This window comes from Hemicordylus capensis, chromosome 6, assembly GCF_027244095.1.
Source record: "Hemicordylus capensis ecotype Gifberg chromosome 6, rHemCap1.1.pri, whole genome shotgun sequence".
NCBI lineage: Eukaryota > Metazoa > Chordata > Lepidosauria > Squamata > Cordylidae > Hemicordylus > Hemicordylus capensis.
Window position 1 is genome coordinate 28,321,510 of NC_069662.1, and position 25,866 is coordinate 28,347,375.

The window sequence follows — 25,866 nt, forward strand, 5'->3', positions numbered from 1 at the left end:
GTCTATCCTGAAACTAACTGCCCTGGTGTTCAGAGGGCTCCCTTGAGGAGGACATCGTCCTATGGCTCTGCCTTCAGTCATTTGCTTTCCCTATGACGATGTTGGCTGCTGTATATGCAATTGGCTTGCATCCAAACCAGAGTACAGCAAAGCAAGTTGCGCCAGCAGTACTGGTGTTTTAAAGTCCATTTAGCCCCAAATGTATAGTCTGGCCTGGACTATATGATAAAGCACACAGGTCATAGCATGCAAACAAGTACCGCCCCGCCCATACACACGTACAGACCATGATGCATGCATGCATTTTGTGGGGTTTGGATTTGTTTTCCTCTTTGGTTGCCCTCGGAGTACATTTTTATTGCTTTTACTGATTTGTATCTCATTTCCTGTAATTTGGGTTTGAATTGGTTATTTGTCAATTGTCAGGACTTGCCTAACAACCATTTGTATCTGAGGTGTGTAGTTACTAGATCCTGAGACTTGCAATGAGATTTGTGAAAGGATTCCAGCTTTGCAACAGTATGGCTTTGGCTCCCTCTGGTGTTCCGATTTCAGAATGACTAGCTGTGAAGTGCTTGCCAAAACGGAAGAATACGGATAGGGGACTGGTCTTGTTACTTCTCCCCTTTGCTAAGCAGGATCTGCCCTGGCTGGTTCCATATGAATGGGAGACTACATGAGCACTGTAAGATATTCCCCTTAGGGGATGGAGCCTCTCTGCTTGCATGCAGAAGGTTCCAAGTTCCCTCCCTGGCATCTCCAAGATAGAGCTGAGAGAGATTCCTGCTTGCAACCTAAGAGAAGTTGCTGCCAGTCTGTGTAGGGAATACTGAGCTAGATAGACTAATGGTCTGACTCAGTATATGGTAGCTTTCTGTGTTGGTGGCAGATGTAGGAACTGGTGACAGCGTTGTGCTTCTTAGAAGCTGCTGGCACTATTTTGTTTTGCCTACAGTATCTTAGACATCATGGCAATCAGACATCTTGGGAAATAAAAATGGCAACACCTCTTTTTGGCCCCCCCCCCAGCATTTTATTACCAACAATGCACTGGAACAACACTACAGCATGTGAGAAAAACAAAATTGCTACACTGAGCTCCATCCTCCCTGCAGTTGGTGGTGGTCAGTGGGCCCTGCTAGTATGCTGGGGCCTTAGCATCTGCCCAGGGATGCCATGACTTGAGCCAGCGTGGTCTAGTGGTTAGAGTGCTGGACTAGGACTGGGGAGACCCGAGTTCAAATCCCCATTCAGCCATAAAACTAGCTGGGTGACTCTGGGCCAGTCACTTCTCTCTCAGCCTAACCTACTTCACAGGGTTGTTGTGAAAGAGAAACTCAAGTATGTAGTACACTGCTCTGGGCTCCTTGGAGGAAGAGTGGGATACAAATGTAAAATAATAATAATAATAATGATAATGATAATGACTTGATGCTGGGCCTGAGAAGAGCAGAGAACAACAACATGCAGTAAGATTATTTCCTAACCACTTTCTGATAATTTAGGCTTTGTGACCATGAAGGCCACTGTGATCATTTTACTAGCACAGGAGAAACAGTCACAGGGAGGACACCCAAAGCAGATTTTTGGGGAAGGCTGGTCTTGTCCCCAGGTCAGCTGATGAGCAAGGAGCAGAGGAAACAAAGTAGGAGAGAAACTTAGTAGAATGGGAGATTCTGTTTATTACCTTTCATGCTGGGAGTCTCTCTCTCTCTCTACTTGAAACATTCAAAGTATCACAACTGTGACCGAGACAGAGATGCAGAAATGGAAATTAAAGGAATCACACAAACACTTCATAAGAGTTAAATGTAGTTTTGATGTACCTGATCTTTATTTACATTTTGATCTTTTTGGCAGTTGTCATTTGCATCTGAAAAGAACATCCATAAGGATTAATTTCTCAACTATACAAGAAGTTATCTCATTTTTAGCCTACTTTCCAAAGGAAAAGTTTGACTCTATGTATGTAAACTCTGTATGTATGTGTCTGTGTGTCCCCTTTCTCAATTATTAGAGTGGGGCCCCATCTAATAGTTGACACAAATCAAATTCATAGCACTTGGGAGGAGGCCCTAGAGAACCCCAATAGGGTTAACTTATGATGAGCTGCCATCTTGTTTCAAGATAGTGGCCACTCAAAGTATAGACCAGTATTTCTCAACCTTTTTGGAATCAAGGATCGCTAAATTCTTCATGCAGAGTTTCAAGGACTTTCAGTTTCCCGGACCAGCAGTTAGTAAAGGGGTTTCAAGTCTGTTTGTCTACCTACCTACCTACCTACCTACCTACCTACCTATCTATAGCCCACAACTTGCATCTCTGGGCAGTTTACAATTAAAATAATATAAGCATTAAAATCATTAAATTTGGAATCTTTTGCAAACATGGAATATTAGGGGTTCTCAACCTTGGGTCCCTCAGTTAAACTCCCATAACCCCCAACCACAATGGCATCTGGCCATTATGGCTGGGGATTATGGGAGTTGAAGTCCACCAACATCTGGGTACCCAAGGTTGAGAACCCTTGAATCTAAAAGCCTGGGTGAACAAATTTGTCTCCAGTATGTCTTCAGTATGTGTGGGGTGGGGCTGGGGGTGCTTGTGATTACTCAATGGAGAGGGGATGTTGGACCATTAGAAAAATTCAAAAGCTACATGGGGCCAATGAAAACAACACACAAGCAAGCTTTTGAATTCCCCAAAACGCTTCATCAGGCTGGATGTCAAGCAAAGCAAAAAGGAGGTGAGAGGAGAGCTGGGCAAGTTCAGTAGAGCCGGAAGTCTACAGTTTAACCCTCTCATGATGGAGGAGGAGTTTTAGCAGGAGTTGTGTAGTTGCAGGGCCGGATCCAGACGACGTTAGTCAGGACCACCCACTGAAATTAATTTAGTCATCTCTCATTTGTGTCAATGCTGCTTGGTCATGATCACCTGGCTTGATCTGGATCCTGCTCTTAGATGTGCACTTTGTGAGGCGGACCTAATGAAACCTGCGCAGCTCCTCCAAAACTCCTTAAAAATGGTAACATGACAGGTGCTGGGAATTGTTTGTTGTTGTTTTTTTAACGGTGAAAGAAAATGTGAAGAAGAGTGGTGGGGACCTGGCATTAAAGGGAAGGGGATGATTCTGAGATGGCGGAGGGCGTGGGGCGTTGTAGTGGTGGATGCCTCATCTTCCTCGCTGGGGAGACGAGGCACTGTTCAGGGTGGGTGAGGCAATGGTGCACCGGACCGCGCTCGGAAGGTCGCCTGGGTCCAAGAGCTGCCGCCACTGTGCTTGCGCACCAGAGTGTAGCAAGTGTTCCCCCATCCTCTCTCACAACGTGCACTTCTGTGCCCCCCTCCCAACTCCCCTGCGTGCACCAATCACACCAGCCTGCCTTTGGGGCCACGCAGCTCACGTAGTCCCACATGCTGCCTGCGCGTACCTGTGAGGCGAGCCAAGGCAGCCCTCCTCCCTTCCTCCTCTGCTTAGCCCTCACCGCGGCATGATCCAAGCCAGAGGTTGTCCCCTGCACCCAGCGAGTTCATAAAGGGGACCGCCGTCTTCCACTGGCAGTGCAGGCCAGGGGGTTATAGGGGGCTGAGGGACCACAACACCCCACCAATGCAAGAGGGACACGACGTTTCCTCTCACGGTGCCTTAGCCGCAACAGGCAGCTGGTTTTAAATCGGTTTGGATCGGACATGAACTGTGCTGGGCATCAAATCCCCAGGATCACTTCCTTCCAGTGCCATTCATCCAATGACCCTTTTGCATGAATGCACAAAATGGTATCTTGCCTCTTCCCCGTACCACGCTGCCTCACTCCTCCACTTAGCCCTCCTTGGTACACGTGCTTGCTCCCCCTCCCCTGAGGAAGGTCCACCGGCACTCCCTTTCTGCATAGCCCGAGCCAAGGCGGTCCTCCTCCCTCCCTCTGCCACTTAGCCCTCTCTGCGGCATGATCCCGGCCAGAGGTTCCACCCCCTGGCGAGGTCACAAAGGGGACCGCCGTCTTCCACCAGCAGTGCAGGCCAAGGGGTTACAGGGGACTGAGGAACCACAACGCCCCACCGATGCAAGAGGGAAACAGCGTTCCCTCTCAAGGCTCCTCGGCCGCAACAGGCAGCTGGGTTTCAATCAATCAACCTTTGGCTGCAAACAATGAGCATGCAAGAACCAGCAGCCCTTCAAGTGGTGCCCACTGCCATACCTTTTCCTCGATGCCCCTGTGCTGCATACAGTTTGAAGCTGTAAAGATAGGGAATAAGATAGCTTTAGGAAGATCTCAGTAGCATGTGGAGGCAGGGTCCCACACCTCTGTGATACTCTTCCTCTTCCGCTTCCGTGCCATGTGCAAAATTTAGGAAGTGAGTGCCTTGATTGCAGTTGTTTGGGGGTGGGGTTAACTCCCAGTTACAGACTGGCACTCAACCTTTCGGGGACCGGCAGCGGTCCAGGGACCGGTGGTTGAGAAACTGTGGTATAGACAGTGCCCTTTTGTAACTAATGTGCTCACCATTGGATAGAAAGCATATCCACATTACATGGCAGGGGCACGCCGGCGGTGTGGCCTTTGGGGGTGGGACTGAGGGCTGGGGGATGGATGTTCCATGGGTGGGTGGATTTTGGGGTCAAAGTGCTGTTTTTATTGCCCTGAGTTGTGCCAGGCCTAGTTGATGAGATGTGTTTGGGCTTTCCTGAGGGGGATGATGCAGGGGGTGTGCCTGGCAGCCTTGGGGCAGCTATTGCTGTAGTGGCGGGGAATAGAAGAATTGGTACTGGCAGAACAGCTGGCCGTTACAGGGGAGGCGAAATTAGTAATCTAGTAACTATTTCTACTTCCAACTGTTCTGACAACTCTCAGGCCTTGGGGAGCAGCACCAACTACCCACAGAGCCTGACCTTGCTGCTTTGTAATGCCAGGTCAGTTCAAAATGAGACCAAAATTGTCCATAATTTGATCCTGGATGAGGGAGCTAACCTGGCATGTATAACTGAGACCTGGTTGGGGGAGGCGAGTGGCCCAGTGTGGGCTCAGCTTCTCCCTCCAGGTTACTCTGTTGTGGAGCAGGTTAGGGGAAGTGGGTGTGGCATGGGTGGGGTGGAGTGGCTGTGGTCCATAAAAACACTATCTCCCTTACCAGAACCCCTGTGAGACAGCTGACATATTGAGTGTGTATTTCTGAGGCTGGGAACTAGGGATAGATTGGGGATTCTGTTGGTGTACCGCTCATCCCGCTGCCCAACTGACTCACTAACTGAGCGGATGGAGCTGGTCGCAGAGTTGGTGTTGGAGTCTCCCAGGCTCTTGGTGCTGGGGGACTTCAATATCCACTTTGGGACTGACTTGTCTGGTGCGGCTCAGGAATTCATAGAGGCCATGACAACTATGGGCCTATCCCAATTAATTTTTGAACCAACTCATGTTACTAGCCACTCACTGGATTTGGTCTTCTGTTCGGATCAGGGGGTTGTTCCGTGGGTGGGGGATCCGATGGTTACCCCGTTGTCATGGACGGACCACTACCTGGTTAAGGTTGGTATCAGGGTCACAATCCATCCCTGTAGGGGTGATGGACCTATTAGGATGGTCCACCCAAAAAGGCTGCTGGACCCAGCAGGCTTCCAAAAGACCTTGGAGGGTTTCGATGTTGGTGTGGCCGATAATTCTGTCGATGCCCTGGTGGGAACCTGGAATAGAGAACTCACCAGGGCAGTAGATATTATTGCTCCTAAGCGTTCCTCCAGGCCTGCTTCTAAGATGGCTCCCTGGTACACAGAGGAGATGCGGGGGATGAAGCGGCTTGGTAGGCGACTGGAACGCAAGTGGAGGAGAACTCGGCTTGAATCTGACCGGATGCAGCACAGAACCCATTTGAAAACCTACATAATGGCAGTGCATGCAGCAAAAATGCATTTTTGGTTGGCGCGCATTGCGTCTGCGGGTTCACGTACGGCAGAGTTATCCCAGGTGGTGAGGAGTATAATTTCTGCTCCTTCTGCCTCAAATCAGCTCCTGGAGATACTCTGCTGTGACGCCTTTAGTGGGTTCTTTGCGGATAAAATCTCCTGTATTCTGGCCGACTTGGACTCCACTATTTCTGCAGGGTCCGTGAGGGAGATATTCCGCGATCCCTCTTGCAGTGTTAGGTTGGATCAGTTTCAAACTGTGACTCCTAATGACGTGGACTAGCTGCTTGGAGCGGTATAGCCTACCACTTGTTCTCTGGATCCTTGCCCAACCTGGCTGCTTCGAACTAGCAGAGAGATTGATGGAGATGGCCTAGTTAATATCATAAATACATCGCCGAGAGAGGGTAGGGTGCCTCCCTATTTGAAGGAGGCAATAGTTACACCGCTTCTTAAGAAGCCTTCCCATGATCCCTCAGCGATGGATAGTTATAGGCCAATCTCCCCTGGCCTGGCAAGGTAATAGAGAGGGTGGTGGCTAACTAGCTTCAGGCAGTTTGGGAGGAAACTGATTATCTAGACCCATTTCAAACTGGCTTTAGAACGGGCTATGGGGTTGAGACAGCCTTGGTCGGCCTGATGGATGACCCTTACTGCGGTATCGACAGAGGGAGTGTGACTCTGTTGGTCCTCTTGGAGCTCTCGGCGGCGTTTGATACCATCAACTATGGTATCCTTCTGGGTTGCCTGGGGGAGTTGGGAATAGGGGGCACTGCTCTGCAGTGGTTCCGTTCCTATCTCTTGGGTAGATCCCAGATGGTGGAGCTTGGTGACATTCGCTCCTCAAAGCAGGAGCTATTATATGGAGTCCCTCAGGACTCCATCTGTCACCAATGCTTTTCAATATCTACATGAAACCACGGGGTGAGGTCATCAGGAGATTTGGTGCTGGGTGTTATCAGTATGCTGATGATACCCTAATCTACATCTCCCTTTCATCTTCAGGAAATGGCACTCATTCTCTAAATGCCTGCCTACAGGCAGTAATGGGCTGGATGAGGGATAACAAATTGAAGCTGAATCCAAGCAAGACGGAGATGCTTATTGTGGGGGCTCAGAATCTGAGGAGTGAGTTAGATCTTCCTGTGCTGGATGGGGTTACACTCCCCCAGAAGGAGCAGGTGCGCAGCTTGGGAGTACTCCTGGACCCAGGCCTCACCCTGGTTTCTCAGGTGGAACCCCCAGTTTCTCCCGGCATCCTGCTGTTTGACTGGGTAAACAACCCTGTCTCATGGATGAACACAGGAAATCCCGACACTCTTCCTCTCCTTATTAAGCATTGGTGCTCCCTCCTGGCAGGATCACATTTCACTAAACTTGCAATTGGCAACATCAGTGATATTATTTGGACCACCATGAAACTGACTGAGAATGAGGGAAGAATTTTGAGTTTAATATATGACACATTTATTCACCAGGCTTTTAATTAAATACAGTTTTGATAGTTTTTATCATTGTGTTAAATTTTAAATTATGGTTTTAGCCTTTTTATTTTGTTTTAATTTGTATTTTATTGTGAACCGCCCAGAGATGTAAATTTTGGGTGGAATATAAATACATAGAATGAATGAATGAATGAATGAATGAATGCTATGTAATATATATCGGATACATTGAGAAACTTTTGGAATTTCTAAGAGACAGTTTAAAACCTCTAGTCTATCAGTCTAATGCAGAGCAGAACAACTTTGCCCCTCCTGCAGATATTGGCCTGCAACTCCCATAATCTCTGACTATTGGCCACCATAGTTGGGGATTGTGAGAGTTGTAGTCCAAAAACTACTGGAGGGCTGAAGATATGCAGCCCTGGCCTAATGGCATGGAGGAATCCATATATTTAATTCTCGTAGACATGCCTGTGGGGATGCGTCCCGGCAGCAACCCAGCTGAAGCACCGGATTGGCTGGGCAGCAGGAGCTGTTGGGATTGGCTGGGTGGAGGCGGCCCGCAATGCGAGCTGAGCTGCAGCTACAGGGGGAAATGGTGGCGGCTGCAGCAAGGAGGCAGTAGCTGCATGTTAGCTCCCGCTGCGCTCGGCCGCTGTGAGGAGGCGACGGCGGCGGCGGCCACTGCCAGCCTAGCCCAGCCGTGATTGTGACCGTTGCGTCCATGGCCTGTGCTGGGAATAGGCAGGAGGCAGCGGAACAGACTGGCCCTGGCGGTGCCACCAGGGGTGAGTGGGAACGGGTGGTAACAGTGTTGGAGGGGACTTTTTTGGCTGCCTGCTACTTGGTGTGGCTGAGGGCAGCCCGGCAGCTGTGAGGAGGCAGCGGTGGCGCTTATCTGCAGTTGCGACCGCCGCTGCCTGGGCTGGGAGGAGGCGGGAGGCGCCGTTGGCAAGGGTTAGTGGGCAGTGGGCGGTAACGGCGGTGGCAGGGCCCTTTTTGGCTCTGTGGGGGGAGGAGGAACGGAAGGGGGGAGGACAAGAGAGCTCGGGGCTGGAGGGAAGGGGGAGAGGAGAGACCTGGGCAGGAGGGGGAAACAGCCGGACCCAAAGCACACAGATGCTCTGTGCGGGGTCCGCTAGTAGTGCCTTATTTCCCTTTGTGAGTCCATGAGAACATGGACTCACAAAGTGCGTGAGGACCGAGAATTGTGGAAAAGATACAATTAAACATTCAAAACGAATTGAAATGTTTGTGAGAAGAAATCTGAAGATACAAATTAATATTGATAATTAATCCAAAATTGTCTGTTATTTTATTTCTAATCGATAATGTGAACAAAAACGAAATGCCCCCAAAACATGCAATGGAGAACTGTAGTTGAACATTCATAATTCAGTGAGTCCTTCTTGTTGAAAGTCTCTCCCTATTATTCAGCTCAGGTCTCAGTATAATAATGCAGCATTTTGGGAAGAAGATACAACATAGTAACCCAGCTGAGGATGCCAAGATGGAGAAGATCTCCACAGCTACCATATACTTTCCTTTTGTGCTCAGGTAGGTTGGGACAAAAGTCAGCCAGACGCAGCAAAATACCAACATGCTGAAGGTGATGAACTTGGCTTCGTTGAAAGTGTCTGGCAACTTCCTGGCCAGGAAAGCCACAATGAAGCTCAGGATGGCCAGAAATCCCAAGTAGCCCAAGGCAATGTAGAACATGAGGATGGAACCTTCATTGCATTCCATTATGATTTCTTCTGAAAGGGAGTGCAAGTCCAAATGTGGGAATGGAGGAGAGGTGTGAAGCCAAAGAGCACAAATACTCAACTGTATAAAGGAGCAGCTAAAGATGATCGTGTACGCCAGTCTTTTCCCCACCCATTTCCTCATCCAGCTTCCTGGCTTGGTAGCCATGAAAGCGAGGACAACAATGATGGTTTTTGCCAACACGCAGGAGAGGGCCACTGAGAAGATGATGCCAAAAGCAGTTTGTCGAAGAAGGCAAGTCACCTTCTTAGGTTGGCCAATGAATAGTAATGGACAAAGGAAGCAGAGCAGGAGGGAGATGAGGAGAGCGAAGGTGAGATTCCGGTTGTTAGCTTTGACTATGGGGGTTTCTCGGTGTTTAACAAAGATTCTCAGAATCAGTATTGTGACCAGAGAGAGAAAAATGGAAGAAAAAGTAAGACTTTCACCCAAAAAGTCTTTGTAAGATAAGTAGGTGACAACTTTGAGGACACATTGATCTTGGTCCATGTTTGGATATTGATCTTCTGGACATTTGATACAGAAATCCATGTCTGCCATAAATTAAAATGGAAGATGCTGTTTAAGAACATCTGAGAATATGGACTAGCATGGCCTGAAAATTGTGAAATTTGCTAAGAGTTAATGACAATATTGGCTGTGACACGATGCTCTGTCTATCAAATTGTTACCAGAGTTTCTCTTTTACCACACTCAATAAAATCATTATCATATAAGAATTAATGAAGTTAACCCTTTTCAGGCTGGACCAGGACTAGGCATTCCACCCAAAGCTATGGCAAAAGTATTGTGGAAACAAGTCTGGTCATCGTGAAGGAGTCACTGAGAGGCTTTCTGTTCAAATGGAGTCAAATTATTCTGCAGATAGCACTATAACTAGAGATAAATAGCACTGCAACTGTTAATATTGGCATTGAGGGAGGTTACATGATCATTCACATGGGACATGGCCTTCTGGTTTTGCCCCAGCCTCTGGAGTGTCCACTCTGTGACATCTGTGGCTGCTTTAAAAAACAACAAAAAACCTTTTTATTTGCTCAGTCTTTTACCCGGTTGTTGCTTTTTGGTGTTTTATGGTTTTTATTGTTTCATCCCCTGCTAACTAGGCAAAGAGGTACCTTTTAATGTCATAATTATCTTTATTTAGCAGGGGGAAAGTAACTGGCCCTATCCACCCCCAGCACAGTACCTCCAGTGACTATTGCTGGTGTCTATTTTATGTTTCTTTTTAGAATGTGAGCCCTTTGGGGACAGGGATCCATCTTATTTGTTATTTCTCTGTGTAAACTGCCCGGAGCCATTTTTGGAACGGTGGTATAGAAATCGAATTAATAATAATAATAAAAATTAATAATTTTTTAAAAATACAAGCTACCTGTAGCCAAAAATTGTTGGGACCATAACATCGAAAATGAAGATGCAAAAATATTATTGGACTTCCAACTACAAACAGACAAACATCTGCCACACAATACACCAGATATAACTGTAGTCGAGAAGAAAGAAAAACAAATCAAAATAATCGACATAGCAATACCAGGTGATAGCAGAACAGAAGAAAAAGAAATAGAAAAAATCGCAAATTGGTGCGTAATTGGTAGTAATTGTAGTAATTGGTAGTAATTGTAGTAAAACAGTAGTAATTGGTGCCCTAGGTGCAATTCCAAAAGACCTCGAAGAGCACCTCAACACCATAGGGGCCACAGAAATCACCATCAGCCAATTACAAAAAGCAACTTTACTGGGAACAGCCTATAGTCTGTGACAATATCTATAATAACAACAAGAACAATATTGATAATAAAATTCAGCCATCCCAGGTCCTAGGGAAGGACTCAATGTCTGGATAAAACAAACCATTAAATAACACCTGTCTGACTGTGTAAACAAGAAATAATAATTGATATTAATGTTTTAATGTGATTTTTATAGTGGGTGTTTTTTTAACTTTTTTTTTTTTATTTGTAAACTGCCTTGGGATACGTTTTATGAAAGGCAGTATAGAAGAACTATATAAATAAATAGCCTATAACTATTGGTCTTGATTTTAGGGAATCAAAGGAACATAGGAAGCTGCTTTATACCGAGTCAGATCATTGGTCCATCTAGCTCAGTATTGTCTGCACAGACTGGCAGCGGCTTCTCCAAGGTTGCAGGCAGGAATCTCTCTCAGCCCTATCTGGAGATGCCAGGGAGGGAACTTGGAACCTTCTGCATGTAAGCATGCAGATACTCTTCCCAGAGTGGCCCCATCCCATAAGGGGACTATCTTAGTGCTCACATATATAGTCTCCCATTCAAATGCAAACCAGGGTGGACCCTACTTAGCAAAGGGGACAATTCATGCACACTACCACAAGACCAACTCCCAAACCTGAGGAGGACACTTGTCCTACCCAGTTTTCGGTTGTATGAATGACCTCATTTTGGATTTCACACATAAATAGTTTGGCCTTTGGGCTTCAAATGACTATTCATTTCTTTTTCTATCACATAGAAATATAGTAAATAGTAAAATATGTAGTGATATGTGGTGTATAAGGCATGTAGAACTATAGTGAAGTGTGGTTTTCTATGTAAAAATACCACTCACAAGTATTTCCTCCCTAGACTATAGAGTGTTGGTCTTGGAATGGGAATCATTTACAGCCTTCTCTACAAATGGCATTTGTGAACTGTACCAATAGCAATTCCCATTCCCTGACATTCAAGAGGCAGTGAGGAGTCCAGAAACACTGCAGGACATAAATGCTGTTAGCACTGCATGCCAACTCTCCTCAATTGTAGGAGTTTTCAGGATAGCCAAAGACCTGTCAAGTAACATTTCCTCGATCTGGATGTGTTGTCACATATATGATGCCCATTGTAAACGAACAATCTCTCCTACCATTTTGATTTGAAATCTCCCCTTCCGGACATGGATCACAATCATAACAGCAAAATGGCTCCCCTTCCTTCTTTTTCCTTCTGAAACCTGGAAGGCAGTTGTCATTACACAAAGAAACGGGCAACACCTATGAAGAATAAAAGGAACTTATAATGGATAGAAAATATATTTCCAAAGCACTCATTTGATTTGCTGGCATGTGAGTTAGATATCAAGAAATATAATGGTATCAGTAAGACCACATAAGAACACAAGGGTGTTATTGTATTCTGAAGCCTGATAAATGGCAGAACCAAGTTTGTTTCAGAGTACACGTGGATGATCATAATTTTGATCTTGGTATTATGTCTTTAAAATCCACACGAAACACACTTGAAGCAATAGCAGACACTGAGGTCATTCAATGTCTGGGTAACCAAAAACTGGGTAGGACAAGTGTCCTATCCAGGTTTGGGAGCTGTGTGCTCCCAATTTTTGGTTGTGTGGGGGCAAACAACTAGGTAGGAGGAGGGAGAACTGATTGGAATCAAGGTTGGAGGAAAAGCTGAATAGGACAATTTTTCCTCCTACCTTGATCAAATGCTGGGTATGAATACTGTGTAGGACAGCACTGTCCTACCCCGTTCTTCCTCTTACCTTGATTCTACACAATCACTTCTACCTTCTCCTACCTAGTGGTTTGCTGCCACAAAACTGAAAATTCAGAGCGCACACACTCCCAAATCTGAGTAGGACACATGTCCTACCCAGTTTTGGGTTATGTGAATGACTTCATTTTTGATTTTACCTATAAATATACTGGTCTTTGGGCTTCAAATGTAGCCATTCATTTCTAGCTACAGGGACTCACACGGGTTCATGTCTATCATGTCCCACTGCAATGTGGCACATGAGTCCCCTGGCACAGATTTCCCCACAGGTGCCGGGCTAGTTCCCCATATGCAGGTCAGGCTGCAAGGGGTGGTCTGTGCAGGGTCAAGTGTAGCTGTGGTCAGCAGGCTGAGGTCAGGAACCCGGAAGTCACAGTCTACAAGTGAAAAGGAGGAATCGAGGTCAAGCAATTAAAGGTCAGGAGCCAAGTATCAAAAAAGAATCAGGAAAAAGAGAAGGCCAAGCAGCCTGAGGACAGGAACCAAGGAGCTGAACAAGGAGCCGGCAGAAGGGAAGGACAAGTGCCAGAGAATCCAGTCTATGCAGGAGCAGAGAGAGATTCATTCAACAAAGTTGTTTCAGCAAGGGATAGAGCTCTACTGAAACTTGATATAGTCCAGCTGTTTGACTCCTGCTTCTGGCTCCACCCACATCCCTACAGGATGCCGGAATTAAAGTGGCAGTGCCCTATTTCATAGGTGTAGGCTTCAATTGGGTGCAGCTTTCAATGAGCCTTCATGTCAGCGGGCTGGTCCTCAGAGGATGTCTTGTTCTGCCTGCCCTGGGGCCCTGTATATTGTTGCCCCTTGTAGTACCTGCTATATTGCAGCAGACTCCCAGGCTTCTGAAACCATGTCAGGCCCCACCTTTTGGAATCATTGATTGACCATATCCTCCATCAGGAAGCATAAAAGACTTCCTGTCGGAAGCTACCCTTGCCTCAGTATCAAGGAGGTTCACCTGATCTGGTGTGAATCTCAAAATTATTTCTCCTGACTACTTGGTGTGACACTTGGCTTGTTGTGACTCCTGCTACCGATTGGATCCCTCTGGCTACTGATTACTGACCTGGTTTTTACCCTTGCTGTGGCTTTGCATCCTGGCTTCTGTCTTGACCCTTGGACTGGATGACTATTTGCACTCTCCTGACCCTTGGCTCTGATTCCTGATGGCTTACTTGGCTTGACTCCTGTGTACTTGATTCCGGTCTTGATCTTTGAGACCTGCTTTTTCTACCTTGCTGGATCTGTGTCCCTGACACTCTTGAGTCCCAGCTTTTGGACTCGTACCTCAAGGTACTGCTGCTGATGGTCCAGCCACTCTGACATAGGAGTCCTCTGAGTTTGAAGATGCAGGACAAGGGAGTGTCCTCTGGTTTTAATGGAGGAGGTGGTGAGGCAGGGATTTCCCGTGTGGAATCATCCCTGAACTGGCCATGTCTGCCCTCCCGCATGGGGTTTCAGAGCCTGGGGTTATGACAACATCCTGCTCCGGCTTTGTAGGCATTTCCTAGCCATCTCATTGAGCACGAGTCCTAATAATATTCAATCAATTTGGGTGATATGTCTTACTAGCATCGTTGAATAATGGGAGAGAATGTGTGGAAATGGCGTGGGGGTCAGGGAGTGGCTGAAGCAGCCAAATTACTTCAGTGAAATTTGAATATCATTACTTTGATTTGGACCAAACCAGTCATGGTCTGGAAGCAAAGTTTTGGTGTCCAAATTGGACTGTAAGTCTTCTGAACTGAATCAGTTACCAAAGCTCTAACAGTCTTATTAGGCACCCAACCATTTGAGTTTATTTTAAAATAATAACAATCCATATATGCCAAGTGCATGCCTTTCAGATTTTCTGCCTCAGTTGGCAAAAGGGGGCCAGCTCAATTCATGGATAATATCTAGTGCCACTCAGTCCGAAATCAACCAAAATTTAGGATGCCATTTTTGGAAGGGCGGTATATCAGTCAAGAAGGGTGGTATATCAATCAATCAATCAATCAATCAATCAAATAAATAAATAAATAGATAAATTTAAAAAATTAAATTAAATGCAACCTGATTTATATGCAGTCTGATGAAGGATGAAATTAGGGAAATTGGGAGGAAGAAAAACACCTTCAGTCTCATGAAAGCTTTCTTGCTCTTTACAGAGGCTTGTATGAAATGGGAATTTTTGAAAACATTATATCTTATTTCATATGACTAATGTGTAAAGGCCAGGAATGAACGTGAAAGGTGCATAATGAAACTTATTTAACAATTCCCTTATGAACCTGAGAGTCTAGGTCTTACCCACCTGGTTAAAGCTCCTGTGCCAGAGGATTTTGTCATCATGAATGGTGAAGTCTTTGCCTGAAGGATCTTGAGGACTGAGCTTCCCAACTTTTACTCTAACAAAAGAGTTGTTTAGGAAAGTGACCAAATTGATAATATCAAACCCGGTTGCTAATTCTCGATTCTCATCAAAAGACACTGAATCTCCGGCACTGTTGTTGAATGAGATCCTGCTTAAAAAGGGATGCAGCTATGGGAAAAAAAACCCAAATTAGGACCTTTTAATCTTGTTGACAATGAGAATGACAAATTCTCCTTCTTGATGGATATGGTTTTTTTGGCCACAGAATGGTTAAGAGAAACATGAAATCTTTTACTAATACTGAAGCTTGTACATCTAATCAGGTTTAATGAGGAGAGAGAGAATAGGATTCTTTGGTAGTGAGCTGAAATGATTTTTTGAATCTTTATTTTGGAATGTGTGGCATTATAGACAAAATGGATCTTGGGATATTTTACTGCATCGGTAAGTCTTTTTTCTTATTACTGGGAGGTTTTCTAGGGAGAGTGGTTTTCACATGGCTCTGTGGTTACCAGGGGGCGACACCAACTCAACGGCACAACTACTTTACTTTATCATGCATCAGTGATTAATGATACTAGGAGTAACTGCACAGCTTCTGTGCTTTTCTCCCCCTTTGTTCTATCCACATAGGAACCTTTCTGCATAGAAATACTGTGGGTATCATACTCCCTTCCCCTTTCCTCACTCATCATGATCTATCCCCTTCAGAATTCCTGCCATTTCCAATTGCACTGCCAGCACAGTACTGTAACACTTCCTCTCCTTTTCACATCTTGATGGGTGCAAATGCATGGGGCATTCATTGTGTTGCATTGTGTTGTCAAGCCACATGAGGACATTCAGATTTAAACAAAAAGTTCAACTCCACTGCATTCTTGCTCACTTCTATCACTGTTCTCAAGCACTGTATTGCATCTGCTGCTGTTTTGCTTGTGGATGGACATGTGATAATCCACTCCAGAGCATGGTGTTGTAGCATGGAGTGGGAAGATGGGAGGGGTGGGGAGCGCAACGTGATCTGTCAGCTGGCAAGAAGGATGATTCTGCCGCCATAGTGGCAGCATGTGATGAGGCATGTCTCTTATGTAGCTGAGCAACACACTTAAGAATCTAGCATGTTGACTCCTTTAGTGTACAGTATGCACAGCCCTGGATTATACAACCTGAATGATACATTGTGTTCCTGTATGTCCCCACTGAGGTCCCTTTGGGAGCTTGGACAGCTGGCTGACCATTATGGTGCACAGGACAACCACTGGATGCAAAGCAATAGTTGTCTGGTGGTTGGAGGAGGATGCGGACACACCCACTTTTGCCTTTTGCATCAGCCATCTTTACTTGTATAAATTGGTAAGCTGGCGATGCAATACACATATTTAAAAGGACTCCCAAGTATTTCTTTAAGACATTCCAATGTAATGTGTATAAAACAGATTATAAAGCATAATAAAAACAGATGTTTCAGCATCAAACACCAACCTCAGTGTTGTTCCTAATTCTTCTGTGGACCACTGGCTTATATTGTTCACAGTTTTAATTACACACACTCTGGCAGTAATTTCAATCAACAAATGAGGTTAATGGGGGGCAGGTGGGGGTCCATCTTTACTTAGGTACATCTTTAAAGAAGAAATTTCAGGAATGTGCACAACTGCAGATCCACCCTCCCATCCCTCTTTCCAGTAAAAAAATGACCCTACCTGCAAAGAAAAATGTTTCTATCTTTCGTGGTTTGGTCTGGGAGTTTCATGTCAGTCAGTGAGACCCTCTGGCACCCACTTCAGTGGCCCGGCTTTCTATAGCTGGAAAATCTTGGGCTGCTGTTTTGTTTGTTTTAGGCCCGAGTTTGTTCTTTCCCAGGTTGCTTTCCTTTGGGCTGATCAGAATTCATTAGAAGTAGTTGCTATTAGCTTCTCCTGTCTCTTCTTACGCCTGCACACACCTGCACTGACATCTTTGGAGTCCTTTGTTTTGTTCATTAGTTGCTCTTTGGTTGGGTTCCCTGACAATGGATACTGGAAAGAGGGATGGGAGGGTGGATCTGCAGTTGTGCATTTTTGCAGGTAGGGTCGAGACCTTGCCCAGACTAAATAAATACATAAATAAATTTTAAAAATACAAAATCCTGGAAAAATCAATTTATTTCCTAGAAATAAAAAAAGCCAACCGTAATGTTAACACATTTCTCTCAGGCAGCTTATGATAGTATTGCTTGACTTTGGGAGTGGGAGAAATTACCTTCCATGACTTCACCTTCTGATTCAGCAGCCTCCCTTCATTAAGTATGACTCTGTGCTTGCCTCTGGATACATGCATGGCATGCAAGGTATGTGCCACAGCATAGACAGCATTGTAGATACTATAGCTGTGGCCAGTCATGCTCATTTCGAATAGGGGCCCAGGAAGACTCTCCAGCTTCTCCTCCCAAGTGCACCTTTTTTCACTAGTTGGATCTACATCAGTATTTGGAAATGAGCACTCAAATGCTTGTTGCCAGAAGTGCTGGATGAAACCATCTCCTTTTGTCACAGACGGATTCCTGTTTTGTAGAAATTTTTGGAATCCTGGTACCTCCTTTGTATGAACTGGGAGAGTGATGGCCCCATAGAATTCTTGTATATCATTTGTCCTTTGAAAGGTCACAGATGCAAAACCCCACTGGGCTGCCACAACCCACACTTTTGCAAGAGGATTTTTTGCCAACGATTCCTCTTCTCTTGCATACAGTACCCGTCTCAGTGAAAACATGGTTTGAGGCTCCCCATGGACAACGATGACATTGGCTTTGCTGTGAAGGAGGACTAAATACATTTCAATCCAATTTTCCATCACATCATCGATATCAGATATAATATTTACTTCTGGGTGTCTTTGTATGAAAGCAACACAGATTCCACTCTGAGAAAATGTTGATATCAGGCTCTGCAGAAAGGTTTCCCCATTGTCATCCTTCAGAGCAATAAGCCCAACCCATGACCATCTGAAATGCAGTAGCAAGCTGGCAATTCCCTTGTGCTGATGGCTTTCATTTGGGATCATCCAATATAGGGAGGGAAATTTTCTTTTTTCACTCTGTATTGTGACAAATGAACCGCAAGAAAGCTACAAATCCAGATTTGGACATTTTAGAAACAAACATTTAGAAAAATGGGAAGATCTGTGATAAAATTTTGCATTGTGCCTTGATAGATAGATAGTATTTAATATTTCACCATATTTAATACCTGATGTAATGGATTTTCAGCATACCTTCATTGATGAAACTAAACTCATGAGATCACCCATCTCTCCCTCCCTCCCTCCCTCCCTCATCAACTTTGCAATGCCTGCACCGATTTGAACTAAATTTGGAACAGTTGTAGGTTCGCATATAGAGATAGCTTAGTCACATAGTTTGTGATGATGTCATCCACCCCAATTCAAGAGGTGGAGGTGGAAGTGGGCTAACTTTTGAAGATGGTAATGATCAATTAAGATTACAATGAAAGGAAAATAAACAGACTAGTCCTTACCAGAACTTCTTGTTTTAGTTGACAGATAACCTGAAATTATATGTAGTATAGGACAGCATTTGGCATGCTATGACAATTAATATAAGACAAATGATAGCTTTTGACACATAATGTTGCAACCTGCCAAAATCAAAACAATCAAGAAATGTCAAGATTATGGGGTTAAGACTGCCTTGATCGGCCTGATGGATAATCTCCAATTGGGTATTGACAGAGGGAGTGTGACTTTGTTGATCCTTTTGGGTGTCTTGGTGGTGTTCAATATCATCAACCATGGTATCCTTCTGGTTCGCCTAGGGAAGTGGGATTGGGTGGAACTGTTTTACAGAGGTTCAGTTCCTACCTCTTGGCAGATTCCAGATGGTGTCGCTTAGAGATTGTTGCTCTGCAAAGTGGGAGTTAATGTACGGAGTTCCATAAGGCTCCATACTGTCTCCAATGCTTTTTAGCATTTAAATGAACTGCTGGAAGAGATCATCAGGAAATTTGGTGCAGGGTATTATCAATATGCAGATCAAACCCAAATCTAGTTCTTCATATCAAATTCATCAGGTAATGGCATAACTTTCCCAAATGACTGCCTGGAGGCAGTCATGGGATGGATGAGTGATAACAAATTGAAACTGAATCCAAATAAGACGGAGATACTGAGGGTCAGAACTGAAGAGATAGTTTAGATCTGCCTTTTCTGGATGGGGTTACACTCCCCCAGAAAGAACAAGTATGTAGCTTTGGGATTGCTCCTAGATCCAAAACTCTTTCCGGCTTGTCAGGTTGAGGCAGTGACCAGGGGCGCTTTTTATCAGCTTCGGATGAGACGTCAGCTACACCCATTTCTGGAGGTAAATAACCTTAAAACAGTGGTATATATGCTGGTAACCTCCAGGCTTGACTACTGTAATGCTCTCTATATGGCGCTGCCTTTGTACATATTCAGAAACTACAATTGGTGAAAAATGCGGCAGCCAGACTCGTTACCGATATACCCCGAAGAGACCATATAATGCCAGTCTTAAAATAACTGCACTGGCTGCTGCTATGTTTCCAAGTGAAATACAAAGTGCTGGTTATTGCCTATAAAGCCATTAATGACTTGGGTCCAAGGTATTTAAGAAAGTACTTCCTTTGCCATGAAATCTCCCACTTCCCAAGATCATCTGGGGAGGTCCAGTTACAACTACCACCAGCTTGTTTGGTGGTACTCGGGACCGGGCCTTTTTTGTGGCTGCCCCAGGGCTCAGGGATGCACTCCCTGGTAAAATCAGAGTCTCTCCATCTCTGGCTGTGTGTGTGTGTTTTAAATTATGTAATGTTTTTGTGTGTGGACATTTTGGTATTTTAAAAAGACCCTCAAGATGCATCTATTTTCTCAGGCTTTTAATTAATTTTAATTGGTTTTATATCAAAATCATTTTAACCACTTTATCCTGTTTTTATATTTGTTGTATTTTAAATTATGTACATGGCCTAGGGTTGCACATCAGGTGGTATAGAAATATGATAGATTGATCGATCAATCGATAAACTTATCACACATATATCCCACTTTACTTCATACCGTAGAACTCAAATATACACGGGGTCACCAGGCGATCATCCATCGACTCGTCAGACCCAGACCTGCTTAGTTTCAGCTGCATTCTTGAAATGCATCTTACCTGTGGGATGTGGTAGATATCTAAGATGACAGACATATAAAAAGAAATTTCAGAGCTAAGTCCACCAATGACCGATATCAGTTTGTCCTGGATGTCACAATTGTAGTTGGGAACAAATCTGTGTTGTGCGGAAAGCATTCTCAGGGTGGTCTCATAGGTAATTCTTGCATTGTGGAAACTATCATAAATATGGAAGCCCAAAGTGATATTGGGTAAGATCTTGGGATGTTCATTGATTTCTTTTACAGCAAATACCAAGGCCAGGACATGTTGGTAGTTCTTTAGCACAACACTGCAAAAAGAGCTACAGATTAAGAACTTCACAATTGTTTGCTGGACCACAACTGTGCTGTATCATGTCCTCCTTTGCCCCTTTTAAGCTCTTTGGAATGGGGGAGGACACCTTCATTCTCTTCAGTTTAGGGAAACTTCAGTTTTGTCTCCCCAGATGATGATAGCATCTCAAAACTAGCCTCTGTATAGTTCTGTGCTCCTGAGTTATGGCAGATGGAACCAGCCCTTTCTACAATGTCAGACCTAGTGTTTGGAACAAGTTAATCATTCAGAGGCAAAAGCAGGGATTTTAGCCCAAAGGACAAAGAGAATGGGATCATAACAGCAGCATCCACAACATGTCTGCTTCAGTAAGCCTGGTATCAATGATTCAACCATCTGCAGTACATCTCTGGTCTTTCCCCATTTCTCCTCCTGGGATACAGCACAGAATGGGGGAATTGGAGCTTGGTACCAGGTGGAAAGAGCAAGAAGATGTGGAGGTGGGATGTGTGGAACTGGACCGTTTGCTGAACCTCACTCACCTGCCAGTGAATGTACCAAGATAATGGCTTAGATGGCAAGCAGAAATGGCAAACTGGAGTCTACAACCAGTATATTACTTGCCCACATCACAGTGGTTAGGTGGGGTCTGTGTCCTCTGATGAGAGGCCAGACCAAAAGAAGTTCAGTCCATCAGGAGGAGGCAGTGAGTGAAGCAACTCCCTCCCCTGCACTATGTGGGAGAGTGGGGGCATTGTGAACCCTGAGGGAGGAAACCAAATACTGCCTGAAGTCCTGGAGAGCCACTGCCAGTAAGAGTATACAATGGACCTATGGTCTGACTCTGTAGGCAGCCATGGACCTATGGTCTGACTCAGTAGGCAGCAGCTTCTTCTGTTCCTAGGGAAGCACCTTGACCTAACAGAATGGAAAGTGTATCTTTGCCTGCTAGTCATGTAGCTACATGTACCACATGTATTAAATCTTAAACGTGTTCCAGACTAGTTTGGTGCCACTGCAAATGTGCTTGCACAATAGTGCATGCTGCAGCATGTCTCATTTGTTTCAATAGGAACTTTTGCACAATTGTGAAAATTCCTGGGTTTTTTAGAGCAACTATGATCTTCTTGCACTAGTGCCAATTTTCTCGTTGAAAAGTGCTTCATTAGTCAGGATGTCAGCCCATGCCTTTTAAAAAATTAATATTTATATTTACAGGTTGAGTATCGCTTATCTGGACATCCAAAATCTGGAATGCTCCAAAATCCAGACACCACACCGTAACAAAAACCAAAACCATAATGCCTCAGCTCACTCGCTCGCAGATTCCCAATTTTGCTGCTTTTAAACATGCAGTCAAAGCTTACGCTGCATCCTGATTGGGGCCAGAAGTGCTCTGCCCTCCTCCGCCAGAGAGGGTACCAGGGCCCTGAACTATCTTGTAATAAATTTCCTCAACCACGTGGTCCCATCCTCCAAGATAGCAGGATCCACCGTGCCCTGCCCATTCAGGGGGTTACTCACCACTACCGGAGTGGAGTTTCTTCCAAGTTCACCCTCCAGATGGGACTCCGTTGCTGGAAGGGTGGTAGGTGTTTGGGGAGGCTCAGTGTCCTCCCTCCCTACAAGCGTGGCAGCCTCCAGGCTCATGGGCGGCAAGATGGCGCCCGTTGCCGCATCAGTCGGCTTTTCGCCCTGGTGACCCAAGAGGCGTGGAGAGGGAATCTTGCGGGGCTGCTGCTGACAGACCACTTGTAGGAGAAGCCGCTCACTCAAATGTGCCACCGGCGGCTTGGTAACTCTCTGGCCGCTCCTGGCAGTACACTGGGGCTCCGAGCTGCGTACCATGTGTTCTGCGTGCCACGCCTTCTTTACCATCTTCACTTTCTTTTTATGCTTGTTTGCTGGCACCGCACTCACCCTGGTTGTGAGGGCGTTGGTACGTGTCCTATCGTGGCTGTGCGGCTGCCTGCCTTGCTCCTCTTCTGACAGAGAGCCCAGACGAGCCTCTGTGGTGTGAGCGCGCTCCATGTTAGGCAAGGGGAGAGGAGGAAGAGATGGCTGGAGGCCAAGTGTGGGAAGATCAAAGGAGGAAGAAAGGTGAAAAATAAATGGCTAGAGCCAAGGAGTAAGGAGAGGGGAAAAGATCTGGACTGAGGCCCGTGAGGGAAAGTTTTGAGCTCGGACTGAGGGTCAGTGAGGGAAAATTTTGAGCAGACAATAAAATAGATTAACCTTTTGTGTTTAGACTTGGATCCCATGCCCAAGATATCTCATTATGCAAATATTCAAAATTCCAGAAAAATCCGAAATCCGGAACACTTCTGGTCCCAAGCAGTCCAGATAAGAGATACTCAACCTGTATATCCCGCTCTTCTTTCAAGGAGTTCAGAGTGGTGTTCCTGCTTATTTTTATCCTCACAACAAGCATCATGAGTGAAAATTGTAAGTGCCTCAACTCTCATTTGAAGCTGGTTCTTTAACATTTTATTCTATATGAATGTTCTTTAATATTTTATGGGGCCTCTTCTCTCCCCACTCCCTGAATTCACCAACATTCCCTGGCTCTTGAGGGCCACCAAACAAATTTAGTCATCATCAGGCTGTTTCCTTTTAACTTAAAATGTACCTACTTCTGTCAAACTAGGGAAACCCCTGAGTAGGTAGAAACCACTACCTTATTTTCAGGTGGCCTCATTTTGCTTCCAGTTTCATAGGCATACAACCACTTCATTATGAGCATATAGAAATGGTACCTGCACCGAAATGATGGATTGTATCCCCTACCCCTAAGAGATATCTCCTAAGTGGAGAACGTTATCTTTAAGGGATAAAGACAGCCTGGAGCAGGAGCCTCACAAGGTGGTCTGTTCTCATGAGCATTGCCCTGCTGTATCAGACCAAAGGTCCAGCTAGCTAGTCCTGTGTTTTGTTCCTGATCGCTGACCAGATGTATCTAGAAGCTAACAAACAGGACATGAAGATGGTGGCCAAATACACTTCCCAGCACCTTTTTGTCTTTCTTCAGCATTTTGTCACCTGTCTTATTGTACACTATGGGGGAAAGAAACTGCTTACACAGGATAGTCAGTCAGCTCCACAGTAGGGTGTTCATTGAAGAAAACACTGTCCCCAATGGGGAAGAGTTCAGAAGCTATTCCACCAACGACGACATCACCTTGCTGATAATACTCATAAGGAAAAGGGCGAGGTGTATCTATGATGCATTTTCTGGAAAATGCCTCACTCATAAAGGAAAGCCATAGAACATGCCATGCATATCTCAACTGGCAATAGTGCCAAACACACCACCCTCTCGATAACAAACCTTCCTCATGAGAAACAAATATTTCCATCACTATTTATCTTATGGTGAACATCAGCCTGGTTACGACCTCCTGTCTTGAATGATGGCTGAGACTGGCAACACAGTGGTTTGAAGCCTAGCCTGAAAAGGGGAAACTCAGATGGACAGAATCCTGCCTGCCTTTCCTAGTCCCTAATTCTCAACTCTTAATAGCACAAAACTCTTTTATAGTGTCCAGAGATTTACAAGGCTCTGGCGAGTCAGTAATCTCACAAATTGCAAGTTAAGCTAATTATAATCTACACAGTACGCTAACCTTCATTTTGCATAAGGCAGCCAAAGAGACCTGTGAGGATATAAATATATTTGTCTCATCTTATTATAGTGATTCCCCCCACCTTTCCTTAGTGCAATAAAATGGAGCAGGTGGTGAATGACTCTGAATTCATGGTGTCTCTACTCAGAGCCAGAGATAACCAGAGCCATCTTATTTATTTATTATTTCTCTGTGTAAACCACCCTGAGCCATTTTTGGAAGGGTAGTATAGAAATTAAATCAATCAATCAATCAATCAATCAATCAATCAATCACCTCACCCAGCTTTTATTTGGTCACATTTTTCATAGACCGAATGTGTCTTCTTTTTCATAACTCTGCTTTGAACTCCAAGTCACATCGTGGCCAGGATTCTCAATCCATTGGAGTGTGTTTGCAGCATGTTTCAGCCTCCATATTGTATCTCCTGAACATCACTTTCTATGTGCATCTTTAACTTGAGCAATGTATACTCATCACAGAAATGTGAAGCATTTGTTATCATGTATGGGAGTGGTGGTGGGGAGGGCCCATATGTTTTGGGGGCTTGCAGGAGAAAGGCTAGAATGACCCTCTGGGCCCAAATCCCTGTTATGATAAATCCTACCGGCAATTGGGTTGGCAGCCTCAGGGAGGCCCAATCCGGATCATCACCATGGTGTGTGGGAAGCAGCTTTCCCTTGCCCCATTTTCCTGTTGACACCCCCCCCCCAATAGTTGAAAGTGGCTATTTGTCCCTTGAGGGACTCTTTACAGCATTTACAGCAAATCACTGCTCTGAGGACAAATGGGGGCAAATGGAGCATAGCATGTAGTTTGGCCTGCAATGTCCCTGTTAGCAGATCCCAGCTTGACTGTTATCAGGTATGCGAAGAATGCTTTGCCTCCACTGCAGTAGTATTCTAGGGGAGGGAGGGAGAGATCATTGTTCTGCTTGAGCCCCCAAATCAATGTATAGTGATCCGGTGTGTCTGTGGGGGTATTAGGGTTGAGTAGATATGCTTCAGGAGGTTAACCACCCTCCCTTCCTCAGAATTTATGGAGAGATTTTAGGAGGGAGGAAAGGGGAAAGGATGCCTTTTCCCTTTCCCCCTATCCAACAAACTCCCCCCACCATTCCCAATCTTCCATTCATAGCAATAAGGCTTAGGTTTGGGGCTAGCATTGAACCTGAAACCGGAGTCCTTTAGCATTGTATAGCACAGCAGGTGAGGATTTCTGCAGTACAAGGTCTCTGTTTCAGGTGGGTTGGAGTTCTGAATTGAAGCACTTTAATTAGGGGCCAAGGATACACTACCATTTTTTGTTGTAGGACCCCACTTGTTATGACCAGTGTTCTCTCTACTTTTCTTCATCTGTGTGTGGGATGGGTTTTGTTCTGGGAGGCAGTATCAATGCAGTTTGTGTGCACATGCATTCAGAGTGGGGCCTTCCGGAGGAAGATCTAAAATTAACTGAGTGGACATCAGAAACTGTGTGAGCGTTCTCATATGTGCACGCCTTAGAGGGAACTGTGGTTATGACATAGTTCCAAACTTGTAGAACAGCTTGGAGTTGGGTAGAAAACCCCGAGGTGGAATATGAGAGAATAGGGCTGGGTTAATATGTAACGCCAAACCAGAGTTAAATGGGGCAGAGGTTGGAACTTCAGTATGTCCGAACACGTGATACCACGGTTTGTAGCAAAAGTGAGCTCCAGTTTGCCTCGCCAACCTCCAAATTGAATCTTCCGTTAGCACAAAGGTTTGCCTCTGAGACTTCTGGTTTGGCCGCCAAAGTGTCACATT

General features: G+C 45.2%; 1 protein-coding gene across 1 annotated transcript; it reads right to left on the minus strand.

The window, feature by feature from the left end:
- Nucleotides 1-8,739: 8,739 nt before the first annotated feature.
- LOC128331047 (vomeronasal type-2 receptor 26-like) lies at nt 8,740-22,487 on the minus strand. Its single transcript, XM_053264409.1, has 6 exons — nt 21,981-22,487; nt 20,181-20,459; nt 17,249-17,959; nt 14,948-15,175; nt 11,999-12,125; nt 8,740-9,644 (listed from the first exon to the last, which is right to left on the minus strand). Exons 1-6 carry the CDS (start codon nt 22,485-22,487, stop codon nt 8,740-8,742), a joined length of 2,757 nt encoding a protein of 918 aa, XP_053120384.1.
- Between the last annotated feature and the right edge of the window lie 3,379 nt (nt 22,488-25,866).

Excerpts from the sequence above, each read along its gene's own strand:
- LOC128331047 (XM_053264409.1), bottom strand. The coding sequence starts at position 22,487 with ATGGAGCGCGCTCACACCACAGAGGCTCGTCTGGGCTCTCTGTCAGAA. Across the intron at positions 20,460-21,980 it reads GAAACTCCACTCCGGTAGTG|AACTACCAACATGTCCTGGC; the intron begins GTGAGTAACCCC and ends GTTGTGCTAAAG. Across the intron at positions 15,176-17,248 it reads AGAAGGTGAAGTCATGGAAG|CTGCATCCCTTTTTAAGCAG; the intron begins GTAATTTCTCCC and ends TTTTTCCCATAG.